Raw genomic sequence first — 13,584 nt, forward strand, 5'->3', positions numbered from 1 at the left:
ACCCACGCACCTATGGTCAACTAGTCTATGACAAAGGAGGCAAGGATATACAATGGAGAAAAGACAGTCTCTTCAGTAAGTGGTGCTGGGAAAACTGGACAGCTACATGTAAAAGAATGAAATTAGAACACTCCCTAACACCATACACAAAAATAAACTCAAAATGGATTCGAGACCTAAATGTAAGACCAGACGCTATAAAACTCTTAGAGGAAAACATAGGAAGAACACTCTTTGACATAAATCACAGCAAGATCTTTTTTGATCCACCTCCTAGAGTAATGGAAATAAAAACAAAAATAAACAAATGGGACCTAATGAAACTTCAAAGCTTTTGCAAAGCAAAGGAAACCATAAACAAGACAAAAAGACAACCCTCAGAATGGAAGAAAATATTTGCAAACAAATCAATGGACAAAGGATTCATCTCCAAAATATATAAACAGCTCATGCAGCTCAATATCAAAAAAACAAGTAACCCAATCCAAAAATGGGCAGAAGACCTAAATAGACATTTTTCCAAAGAAGACATACAGGTGGCCAAGAAGCACATGAAAAGCTGCTCAACATCACTAATTATTAGAGAAATGCAAATCAAGCCTACAATGAGGTATCACCTCACACCAGTTAGAATGGGCATCATCAGAAAATCTACAAACAACAAATGCTGGAGAGGTTGCAGAGAAAATGGAACCCTCTTGCACTGTTGGTGGGAATGTAAATTGATACAGCCACTATGGAGAACAGTATAGAGGTTCCTTAAAAAACTAAAAATAGAATTACCATATGATCCAGCAATCCCACTACTGGGCATATACCCAGAGCAAACCATAATCCAGAAAGACACATGCACCCCAATGTTCACTGCAGCACTATTTACAATAGCCAGGTCATGGAAGCAACGTAAATGTCCATTGACAGACAAATGGATAAAGAAGATGTGGTACATATATACAATGGAATATTACTCAGCTATAAACAGGAATGAAACTGAGTCATTTGTTGAGACGTGGACGGATCTAGCGAGTGTCATACAGAGTTAAGTAAGTCAGAAAGAGAAAAACAAATATCGTATATTAATGCATGTATGTGGAAACCTAGAAAAGTGGTACGGATGAGCCAGTTTTCAGAGCAGAAGTTGAGACACAGATGTAGAGAACAGACACGTGGACACCAAGGGGGGAAAACCGTGGTGGGGTGGGGACGGTGGTGTGCTGAATTGGGCGATTGGGTTTGACATGTGTACACTGATGTGTATAAAATCGATGACTAATAAGAACCTGCAGTATAAAAAAACAAGCAAAACAACTAAACTTTCCTTGGGTTATTTTTATGGAAATATGTTAATATAAATGTTTCAGACATTACATGAAATTTCTAAAAATCTTGTATGTTCGGGTATTATAAGTCATAATTCTAGTTATTACTTTAAAATGTATATCTCAGAAATAACTAAATTTCCTTGTCAATTGCATTATTATGAACTTTCATCAAATCTTTAACCGTGGTCATTTTTAAGTCTTTTGTCATTTACAGACAGTTCTGGGTGTACTCTGATGCTTTTGCAAATATGTTCCTATAAAAGGGTTTCATCTTCAAGGAATTCATGGAAAACACAAGTACACGTTTCTGGTAACTGACTATACTGCTGAACTGAATGAATAAGCATTTTCAGAACTCTAATGGAAAACTGATGAACTCATAAAGTGCTAACAAAAGATCAAGATGAAAAAAAGTTGATTATAGGGGACTGAGTGAACTGATGAGGATGATTATAATTTTTGTGACCTTCTGTTTGAATAAAAAAAAAAAATCCCACAAGGACTCAAAGGCAAAAAATATACAAATCAATTTTCACTGCAAAGTAAAGGAGCTATTACAGTGGAGGATTACTGGAGTGAATGTCAATATTATGACATAGTGTGAGTGTGTTTCGTGTTTGGTAATTGCAATCATTGTTGCTTTTGTTGTGGTCATCCATTTACAATGCTTGGTGTCAGTCTATCTCTTGTAAAAATAAAATACTGTGTGTGTGTGTGTGAAAAACAAAACAAAACAAAAAAAACAAAATAATAAAATATTAAAAAAAAAAACAAAAACAGAATACTCTACCCAGCAAGGCTCTCATTCGGATTTGACAGAGAAATCAAAAATGTCTACAGACAAGCAAAAGTTAAGGGAATTCAGCATCACCAAACCAGCTTTACAACAAATGCTAAAGGAACTTGTCTAGGCGAAAAAGAAAAGCCCAAAACTAAAAACAAGAAAATTATGAATGGGTAAAGCTCACTGGTAAAGGCAAACATACAGTAAAGTTAGGAAATCATCCACACACAAATATCAAAACCATCAACTGTGAGGAGAGGAGAAATGCAGGACATTGGAAATGTATTTGAGATTAAGAGACCAGTAACTCAAAACTATCTTGTTTATATATATATGCACTGCTATATCAAAACCTCATGGATGGTAACTGCAAACCAAAAATCCACAACAGAAACTCACATGCTTCCTGATTTCAAACTATATTATAGTAATCAAAACAGTATGGTATCGGCACAAAGACAGACACATAGATGAGTGGAATAGAACAGACAGCCCAGAAATAAACCCACACACATGATCAATTAATTTATGACAAAGGAGCCAGGACTATACAATAGGGAAAGAAGAGTCTCATTAATAAATGGTGTTGGAAAAACTGGACAGCTACATGCCAAAGAATCAAACCAGTTCATCTGTACCATTTTTCTACAGATGAACCAGTCTGCAAGGCAGAAATAAAGACAGAGATGTAGAGAACATACGTATGGACACCAAGGGGGGAAAGCAGTGGATGGTGGTGGGATGAATTGGGAGATTGGGATTGACATATATACACTAATATGTATAAAATAGGTAACTAATAAGAACCTGCTGTATAAAAAATAAAATAAAATTCACACACAAAAAAGAAGGAAACCGAACCACTATCTCACACAATACACAAAAATCAACTCATAAAGGATTAAAGTCTTAAATATAAGACCTGAAAACTAGGGGCTTCCCTGGTGGCTCAGTGGTCAAGAATCTGCCTGCCAATGCAGGGGACACGGGTTCGAGCCCTGGTCCGGGAAGATCCCACATGCCGCGGAGCAACTAAGCCCGTGCGCCACAACTACTAAGCCTGCGCTCTAGAGCCCGTGGGCCACAACTACTGAAGCCCCTGCGCCTAGAGCCCATGCTCCGCAACGAGAAGCCACCGCAGTGAGAAGCCCGCGCACAACAACAAAGAGTAGCCCCCACTTGGCGCAACTAGAGAAAAGCCCACATGCAGCAAGGAAGACCCAAAAGCAGCCAATAAATAAATAAATAATAAATTCTTAAAAAAAAGACCTGAAACCTAAAACTCCTAAAAAAAAATAGATGGTAAGCTCCTTGACATGGGTCTTGACATGATTTTTTGGATTTGACCAAAAGCAAAAGCAACAAAAGCAAAATAAACAAGTGGAACTACATGAAAAAATCTTCTGTACAGCAAAGTAAGCCATCAACAAAATAAAAAGGCAACCCATGAAATGGGAGAAAGTATTTGTAAATCATTTATCTGATAAATGGTTACTATCTAAAATATATTTAAAAACTCAAGCAACTCAATAGGAAAAAAAAAAGAAACAATCTAATTATAAAATGGGCAGAGGCTCTGAATGGACCTTTCCCCAAAGACATTCAAATGGCCAACAAGTACACGAAAAGGGGCTCAACATCACTAATCTTCAGGGAAATGCAAACCAAAACCACAATTAGCTATCACCTCACACCTGTTAGAATGGCTATCCTCAAAAAGACAATAGATAACAAGTGTTGGTTAGGATGTAGAGAAAAGGGAACCCTTGTGCACTGTTGGTGGGGATGTAAATTTCCAATCACTATGGAAAATATGGAGGTTCCTCAAAAAATTAAAAATAGAACTACCAGGGACTTCCCGGCAGTCTAGTGATTTAAGACTTCACCTTCCAATGCAGGGGGTGCAGGTTCAATCCCTGGTCAGGGAGCTAAGATCCCACAGGCCTCGTGGCCAAAAAACCAAAACATAAAACAGAAGCAATATTGTAACAATTCAATAAAGACTAAAAATGGTCCACATCAAAAATAACTTCAAAAAAATTCTAAAAAAACAGAACTACCGCATGATCTAGCAATTCCACTTCGTGATTCCACGAAATCACCACCTTGAAAAGATACTTGCACTGCCATGTTCACTGAAGCATTATTTACAATAGCCAAGACATGGAAACAACCTAAGTGTCAATCGATGGATGAATGTATAAATAAAACGTGATAACACACACACACACACACACACTCACACTCACACATACATACAATCGAATGTTATTCAGCCATAAAAAAGAAGGAAATCCTGCCATTTGTGACAACATGGATGGATCCTGAGGGCATGATGTCCAGAGAAATAAGTCAGATGATGAAAGACAAATACACAATGATCTCACTTTTATGTGGAATCTAAAAAACTCAACTCATAGAAACAGAGTGTCATGGTGGTTGCCAGGGGCTGGGGGCTGAAGGAAATGGGAAGATCTAGGTCAAAGGGTACAAACTTTCAGTTATAAGGGCAATGAGTACTAGGAGTGTAAAGTACAGCTTGGTGACTATAGTTAACAATACTGTATTGTATACTTGAAAGTTGCTAAGACAGTAGACCTTAAAAGTTCTCATCACAAGAAAACTTGTGGTGATGGATGTCAACTAACCTTACTATGGTGATCATTTTGCAATATATACAAATGTCAAACCATTATGTTGTACACCTAAAACTAATACAGTGTTTATCTCAATTTAAAAAAAATAGATCACCCTCCAAAACATAAGGGTGATGCTGACAAAATGGGTATTTCTTGAGTCTTCTTCAAAGAAAAGAGTGTAGCTTCAGGTAGTAGCTGTGAGCAACGTATTTTGTAAGCTGCCTGGCCAAGGTACTGGTGATTTGGGGGGGTAGTAAGACTTTGTCAGTGTTCATCATGTTGAGTAAGTGTAAGTGAGAAGGTATCTGAGTTCGGGTCACCTGACTACTTATACAAAAATATCTCTGACACAAAGACAACAAAGTAGGCTTTGGAAGTAAAGGTAAGTCCAAATCTGTTTTAAAATGAATTTTTTCCCCCTTGTGCCAAAAGGGAAAGAAACCTTTCACCCACTCCCTTTTCTGAGAACATTTCCTTGAGCAAACTAGTAATTGTAAATCCTTTGTCTGTCCCTTTGATATAAATATACATCTTTTTAAAAGCTAAGTAAGCCTCTTGCCGGTTTAAAACCCAAGAAAATCTTTCTTAGCGTCTTTGGTGTCATCTGAAGTGTAAACATCAAGGAAGATGGAGTCCCCATCTCCTTATCTCTGGGTGAGTCAGAGCTCGGTTCTTGGCTCTGTGTTGTAACTACGCGGTTATCATAGATACTGAGAAGTCTTATTTTTCTTCTACATAACGGCTATTAGCTAACACAAATACCACCCCAACTACCTGTGAATTTAGAATGAACTACGTGTAGCAAATGGTTCTGTCAAGTCCTCTTAAGGACAAATTACTGTTTATCTTGACGGCATGTACTTAATATGAAAGAGGTTATAGGTTATCTCTGGTTGGATACATAAAGGGGTGAGAATTCTGTCTTTGCAATCCCATTAGCAGATTGCCCGTGATGGGCGTAGCAACCTGGTTTAATGCTTATTCTCTAATAAAGCTATTTAGTTCTTTCCTACATTTGTAGAGAGGAATTTCTTGGTTGGCAGGAGATTTTATTTTTAATTATTTCTGTAACAGCTTTCATGACCTGAAATACCCCCTAGAACATTCAACAAGTTGTTAGAATCCTGAATGCAGCAATCAATTTTTGGACCGAAACCTCACCATGCACTTGTCCGCCAGGAGGGTGTCCTCCATGCAGACAACTGTTCTAATTTGATATACATAGCTATATCTGTATCTCCAGGATCTCTCGCATACTTTGTGTGTGTGTATATATATATATATATATATATATATATATATATATATATATATATATAGACCACGGCGACTTCAAAGTACCTCCCCTCAGAACTGCCCCTCTGGCGTCCCTTCTTCCAGGCTACCTGCACGCAGAATTTCATCTATCGCCCCAGAATCCCCCTGGTAACACAAAGGCCGGGAGCAAGCTTTAACGTTGAGAGGCAATCAACACGCTTTTGAGAAACTGTTCTCAGCTGTGACGCCAGACTCAGACAAGAAAGTCTGGGCAATTTTTCATCCTGGAATTTTGAACAAAGAAATGGAGGCGGGGAACCAGCTCTGAACCCTACACTCACCCAATCACGTGGAAGACCCGTCTTTTGCACCTGGGCTTCCCGACTTTGCCCTTCTCATCAGCCTCCCTCCCTGGCTGGGCTCCTTATTTACTCCCAGCACTGAAAAGCCACGAGCACCTGTGGCGTCTTCAACCCCCACTCTGGGAAAGCCACAGTCCCCGTCCCCGCCCACCTGCCAGGCACCCCGTGGCCTCACCTGCAGACCGCGAGGGGCGCAGCCGTAGCCCGGGGACGCCTCGCCGCCGGCCCCGCGTCAGCCTGTAGAAGCAGTAGCAGGCGCCGGCCGCTAGGACCAGGCCCGCCGCCACCCAGCCCACATCCCGGGCGCCGCCCATGCTGCCGCTGGGGCCACGCGCAGCGCTGGGCCTGGCGCAGGATGGTCCGAAGCCAGAGGGTGCTGCCGCCGTCCGGGTTCTAGCCGACGGAGAAAGGAAATGGGCGACTGAGCTCCGCCTCTCGGAAACCGCCCTGTCGGCCCGGACGCGTCCCGGCGGCTTCCTCGAGTCTGGGCGGGGCGCGGGTGAAGGAGAGCGGGACTCGGTGAAGAGCTGCAAGGACTGAACGCCCCAAGAGCACACACCAGGGACCGCCCCCAGGCCGGCCCGAGATTCACCTCCCTCCCGGCAGTCCTCGGCACCAGGGTGGGCGCTCGCGGCAACGCAGCGCCTAGCCCCTCCCCCCCACGCAGCGTGGTTGCCGGGGCAACGCCGAGACGCGCCAGCCCCTAGCCAGGCGCGGCTCCTGCTGCGCGGGGCGTGAAGAGCAGGCTGGAAGCGCAGAGTTTCAGCAGGGCCTCTGGTCATGGCCTCGCTGCGCCTTGCCAGACCCAGGCTGAGGAACTACTTCAAGGAGAAATACATTTCTCAGGTCTGCGAGGTACTGGAGCCAAGTGCGCCGGAGTTAGAAGAGAAAGGAATTGGAAGAGATTTCCCAGAGGAGGGACTGGGGTTTGGTGGAGAGAGGGAGTGGAGGTTCAGAGGAGCGAAAAGGAAAGGATGAAGTCACATTTGGGCAGGTCGGCGGTCTGGGCTGAACAGAGTTCTGATCAGAGTTGAAGACAGAGGGGTGACAGTGGCTGAAAGGGGGGAATGGGTGACATCTCCCAGAGAAAAGGAACAAAGGGCCTCGGGACAGAAACCCCAAACTCCAACTTTTAAGTTTTGGACAAGAGGAGCCTGAAGACTAGAGGAGTGAAAATGAAGTGCTGTGGAGACAGAGAAGGAAAAGCAGGAGAGTGTGGCTTTATGAAGAGAGTGGGCAATAGTGTCACCTAAGATAAGGACCTGAAAAGGTGTAGTGGATTTGACCCAAGGTGAGTTTGGGTTTTCAGTAGAGCGATGAAGGCAGAAAATAGATTTAAGTTGGCTGAGGAGTGGAAGCTGAGACCTTTAGATGGAAGGTAGTTAGCCCTTGGTGAAGGGAAGGACCGCACAACCAGGACTTAAACACGGGAGGAAGGACTGTCCTCACCCACCTGCCTTGTAACAGGAGGGAAGGAGGACAAGAGGTGGATAGGTTTTGTAGGTTTGGGGATAGGAAGTCAAGAACGTTCTCTTCTGGTGACTTCCATTTTCTCTGCTAATATTAGGTGAAATATTTGCCAAGAATGGTATGTTTGGGTGGGGATGGAGGGTGCAGAAGAGGTTTTGAGTAGTTAAGTTATGCAGAGAAGGAGGGAGAGTTAGAAGTCTAGGGAAGGAAAGAGAAGGAGAGCCAGGCAGTGTTGAGAGCCCAGCTTGGGGTAGTAACTCTCCTACGCAGGTGGGAGGGCAATTCAGTATAGCTCCTCCTTTTTGGATGGTAATTTAGAAATATGTATTAAAATGTTAAATACGAATACCCTTTGACCAAGCATTTCCACTTCTGAGGATCCACTTTAGAGACGTATTTGCACATGTAATCAGAAGGATGTACAAATATTTTCATTATAACATTGTTCATAGTGAAAATGGTTATTACCTAAGTGTAAGTAAGGGAATGGGATATTATGTAGAATAAAATATACCTGTACCTTTTGAGAAGAAGGGCTCTCCGTGACATATTAAATTTTAAAAAGAAAAGAAAAAAATGCAAATTGCTTAACAAAGTGTGTACTACAATCTAGCTACCTATCTGATTTCATATATGTATGTATATGTGTATATATGTGTGTTTATATGTATATATATGTACATGCATATATATATCTATATTTAAGACAATAATACATGCATAGAACATATGGCAAACTTAATAGCAATGTTTTGGGGAATGGTTTTAGGAGAGAACTCTCATCTTTTACTCCATATACATCTGTATTGTTTTAATTTTTTTATGATGAGTTTCATTCATGTTTTACCTCTGTACAATTATATTTGAAAATGTGTAGAGAGCATGGTACTCATCTTCCCAGTTATATGATTTTCTCAAGCAGCACTCAGTAAATCAGATGCAGGTACACAAATAAGAGTTGACTTCATCCAGGATAGGAGTTTGCCAGACATATATAATGGAAGGGCAATGGTGAGGGAGCTAAGCTTTTGAGAGTGCCTGAAGTGATGGGCAAGGACTCTAAGGACTGGGTGGGAAATGAGAACAAGACATAATACTGATATGTGGGTAGAAAGTAGAAGTTTGTAAGAGGGGAATGAAGAGGGGTAGAGGGAGTAATTGAGTGAGGGAGCTGGAAAGTAGGAGATGGGGGTCAGAAAGTGGAATGTTTGTATAGTTCTCTCTCAGTATCTTCATTTTTTTGTTTTATTAGAACTTTTTCTTGGTCAGATATATTGACACATGACTTCAGGGCTTCCCTGGTGGCGCAGTGGTTGAGAATCTGCCTGCCAATGCAGGGAACACGGGTTCGAGCCCTGGTCTGGGAAGATCCCACATGCTGTGGAGCACCTGGGCCCGTGAGCCACAACTACTGAGCCTGCACATCTGGAGCCTGTGCTCCGCAACAAGAGAGGCCGCGATAGTGAGAGGCCCGCGCACCGCGATGAAGAGTGGCCCCCGCTTGCCACAACTAGAGAAAGCCCTTGCACAGAAACGAAGACCCAACACAGCCATAAATAAATAAAAATAACACATGACTTCATAGTGCAAAATTCCAAACTTATAAAAAGGAAATGGACTTAGTTTCCAAGGGGAGAACCTGAAAAATCTGTGGATCATCAATTTTCCCTCTTTGAAACCATTTTTGTACTATCGTATCAATACAAGTAGGCCTGGAGGGGTGAAACTATCCTGGGGAGAAAGAGCCTCCTCAAAGGACCTAATACAGTTGTCCCTCAGTATCCTCAGGGTTGGTTCCAGGACCCGCCATGGATACTAAAATCTGTGCATGCTCAAGGACCTTGTATAAAATGGCATAGTATTTGCATACATACATCCCACTGTATAAATCACCTCTAAATAAATCATCTCTAGATCACTTATAGTACCTAATCCAATGTAAATGTTATGTAAATAGTTGCCTGCACACAGTGAACTCTTTTGCTTTTTGAAACAATGGAATTTTTCCCCAAACATTTTGGATCCACATTTGGTTGAATCCATGAATGAAGAACCTGCAGATACAGAGGGCTATTTAAGATTCAGGATAAAGCCATTCTGAGTGATGACTCAGTCCAAGTTGGCCATGGCGCAGGTAGCACAACTGGACTCAAGTTGAGGGTCAGGGAACATCAGGGAAGTAGTAACCTCTCCTTGCCTTGCTCTCCACTTGCCATAACACTACATGGCTGCAAGAGGCATCCCTGGTTCCTCCTCTGGATGAGAGCACCTCTTCCTCACCAGCCTACCATACTGTTTTGCCCCTAGAGAAAAGAGGCCCTTAGAAGTGCTCCCCATTGCCTAAGACGATATTCTTCTGAGGAGTCCTTCACTCACCTCTGCTACCACGTTACCAGCAGGTGCAAGAGAGCCTCACACACCCACCTTAACCTGATTACCTGCTTCCCCTAAGAGACTATCAGGCTGAATCCCATTGTGTCTCATATCCCTGTACATCTATTCGCCTGACCCAATTTTCCATGCCTAGCACTCTTCTAAAACCCATCTTCTGCAAGTTTTGGAATCCATCATCTTTCATCACAGATTTCTATGTATATTTAACCTCTTCTGAACTCCACATACCTGTCCTGAATAAAACCTGGCTGTCTACTTAGGATATCATTTCCCTGCCAACTTTTGAATAGAGGCTGAATTTTTTTTTTTCAATCCTGCTTGATTCACTGGGCTTACTGAATCTGTTGATTGATATTTTTCATCTGTTTTAGAAAATTCTTGGTCATTTTCAAATTCTGCTTCTACCTAATTCTCTCTTCTCCCTCTGGGACTCCGATCATAAATATGTTAGCTTTTTTTTTTTTTTTTTTTTTTTAACTTAGTCCTACATGCCTATGCCTCTTTGGCTCTCTTCTGTTTTTTCCCCATTCTCTTTTCTGTGCTTAAGTTTGGATATTTTTCATTGATTGTCTTCACGTTTACAGATTCTGTTTTATGCTGAGTCTCGTCTACTGTTAAATACATCAAATGAATCAAATGAGTTCTTAATTTCAGATGGTATATTTTTCAGTTCTAGAATGTCCATTTGATTTTTTTATACATTCCAATTAATATTCTGCATCTTTTCATCCATTTTGTCTATCATTTCCTGTTTTCTTTAACATGTTGTTATTAATTTAAAACCATTGTCTGTTAATATGAATAACTTTGAATTAAATTATTAGAATTTAGTTATTAGAATAGAATAAATGTTCTTTACTCAACTTACTGGTGTGATTTCTGTCTCCTGGCTGGACGCTGACTGATACAGAAGGCTTAAGTGGAACGCTACACAGGGGACTTTCTGGGGAGTTGGAAAATGACTGAGGTGTAGGTGTATCCATTGTCAGAATTATATAGCTAGGATTTGTGTTGAATTCATGTAAACTTTACCTAAAAAAATTATAATTGAGAACAGGTGGAAAAATGGGTGAATATATAGATAATACAAAGATCACAGAATGGTGATAATTGTTGAAACTGGGTGATGGGCACATAGGGGTTCATTATACTATTGTTTACTTTATATACGTTTGAAGTTTTCCATAATAAAAAGTTAAAATAAATGATAGTCATGGCTGCTCATAACGTATGTAGCTAGGGATGGATGAAATGACAGGCTTGATTTGGCTGTGCAGTCATTTTCTGTTAGCTTGCTGTATCAATTATTCATTTATGTGTAACACAACTGCAAAACTTCATGGCCTAAAACAACATGACTCATTTAGTTTGCTCAAAAGTCTGAAATTCTTGCAAGGTTTTTTAGGGAGAGCTTGTCTCTGCTCCATGTGGTACCATCCAGGGTGGATCAGCAGAGGGTTAAAGATCCACTTTTAAGATGGTTCACTCACATGCCTCGCAAGTTGGTGTCAGATGTTAGCTGGGAGTTCAGTTAGGTCTGTGAACCAGGAGGCTTGGTTCCTCCATATGGGCCTCTCCATGGGCTGCTTGGACTTCCTCACAGTATGGTGGCTGAGTTCTAAGTGCAGGTGTCCCCAGAGAGAACTAGGTAGAAGTTATATCACCATTTATGACCTAGGCTTGGAAGTCAACATAACATTATTTTCACCTAGATTCAAGAGGAGGGAACATATACCCCACTTCTTGATGGGAAGTGTATCAAAGTCACATTGCAAAAAGAGCTCATGGGATGGGATATATTGTTATGGCCATTTAAGGAAATACAATCAGCTATATACCTGGCTTGTTCATTCAAGGTGAATCTGGGATCAAGTTGGATGTCAAAGTATTATCTGAACGAACAAGATGTGGATCACAACACTATCACCCAGTAAGTGGGTCTCAATTCTTCTATAAATATCCCTTCTTTCTTTTCTATGTTCCCCAGGAGCAGATGTATACTGGACATTAACAAGTTGCCTACACAACATCTACTTCCCTCTTCCTAATATTTCTAACACTCTTATTCCATAAACTACCTCTTCCCCATATAGCCCATATGCTTCAGGGAAACTGACTATCCCTATCTCTGGGGTTGGACCCTGATTGGCTTATGACAACCAGCACCTTCAAGTTCCCTGGCCACAATGTTTGTGACTATGACGGGTGGTGGTGAGGATCGTGGGAGAGGGCAAGATGTGACCTAAACCAGTTTAGATCAGGTTGCTTGGTTGGAATGCTGGGACAGAGATATAGCATCTCTGGATGTTTGTGGGGAAGCATGTAGCCCTGGGAGCCATTGCCAATTCTCCTGTGTCCACAAGGAAAGATGGTTTTAGGGTGAGCGGATTCTGAAGAAGGTAGAGTCGGGAAATGGAAAGAAATCAGGCCTCTAGTGACATCAGTTAGTCACTGGGTTAAATTCATCCAAAGCATGATCTACCTTTAGAATTTCTAGTGTAGGAGCCAATAAACTCCATGTTTAGTTGAGGTTTATTACTTGAACCCTAAAGTGTGTGAAGCAATACAAGGGGATTATCTATTATTACGAGATTGCCTAGGTTTGATTCTTGGCTTTGCCAATTACTAATTGTGTGACTCTGAGCAAATTTCTAAATCTCTCTGCCTCAGTTTTCTGTGTAGTGAGATTCCAGATGGATGAGAGACAGGCCTTTAGTTTCTAGAGTGGGAGAAAGCAATTGTGAATGGGAAGAACGGGAAAAGAAAATCACAAAGTGTGTCCTGAGGCAAATCAGGTTCTGGAAAGAATACATGGGAAAGGTGAGGATCTGGAAATGGAGTCCTTTATACTATTCACTCTCACATATCCCTTGGAAAGCCTTTGTGGGCTTCTAGAGGTTTGCACACCAGCTTAAAATCTGCTGGATTTTATGTTCAATTCAAGTTAGGGTTTTTTTTTAACAACAGATTAGGCTCTGGACACCAGCCAGCCTTTTTTCTTGGAGGGGATGGCAAGAGTGGTCAGCTAAGAAGGGTACATTTGACCATTTCATCAGCAAGCATTTGCCGGGCATCTACCATGTGCCAGTAGAAAACAGATTCAACCATTTGCAGCTATGACTCTGAAGCTGTCTCTAGCTCAAACTTTCTCCTGAGTGCTCTGTGCATTATCCCTTTGGGTGTCCTACAGACACATTAAAGAAGTGAAAAGAAATAGGCGAAGTTAATTTTAACAAGAGATTTTCTACCAACCAATCTATCCAGGCTATAATCATTTCAACATGGACTCAATATAAAATCATATTAAGTCTTCAGAATTGAGTGTGTATTTTACACTTGCAGCACATCTCAGTTTG

The 13,584-nt window shown here is 41.4% G+C and overlaps 2 protein-coding genes across 2 annotated transcripts in view; one reads left to right on the plus strand and one right to left on the minus strand.

The window, feature by feature from the left end:
* ARMC10 (armadillo repeat containing 10) overlaps nucleotides 1-6,883 on the minus strand; it is a 37,449-nt gene extending 30,566 nt beyond the window's left edge. The window contains exon 1 of the mRNA XM_082846928.1: nucleotides 6,540-6,883. Within this exon, the coding sequence (XP_082703054.1) occupies nucleotides 6,540-6,678 (139 nt within the window). The 5' untranslated portion in view covers nucleotides 6,679-6,883. The remainder of the gene's footprint in view (nucleotides 1-6,539) is intronic.
* A 261-nt stretch (nucleotides 6,884-7,144) lies between these two features.
* Nucleotides 7,145-13,584, plus strand: part of FBXL13 (F-box and leucine rich repeat protein 13) — a gene marked incomplete at both ends in the record, with an annotated part of 183,419 nt that continues 176,979 nt past the window's right edge. Inside the window, 1 exon segment of the mRNA XM_082846252.1 lies at nucleotides 7,145-7,219. Within this exon segment, the coding sequence (XP_082702378.1) occupies nucleotides 7,145-7,219 (75 nt within the window).

This window comes from Leucopleurus acutus, assembly GCF_964270905.1.
Source record: "Leucopleurus acutus genome assembly, chromosome: 9".
NCBI classification, from domain to species: Eukaryota; Metazoa; Chordata; class Mammalia; order Artiodactyla; family Delphinidae; genus Leucopleurus; species Leucopleurus acutus.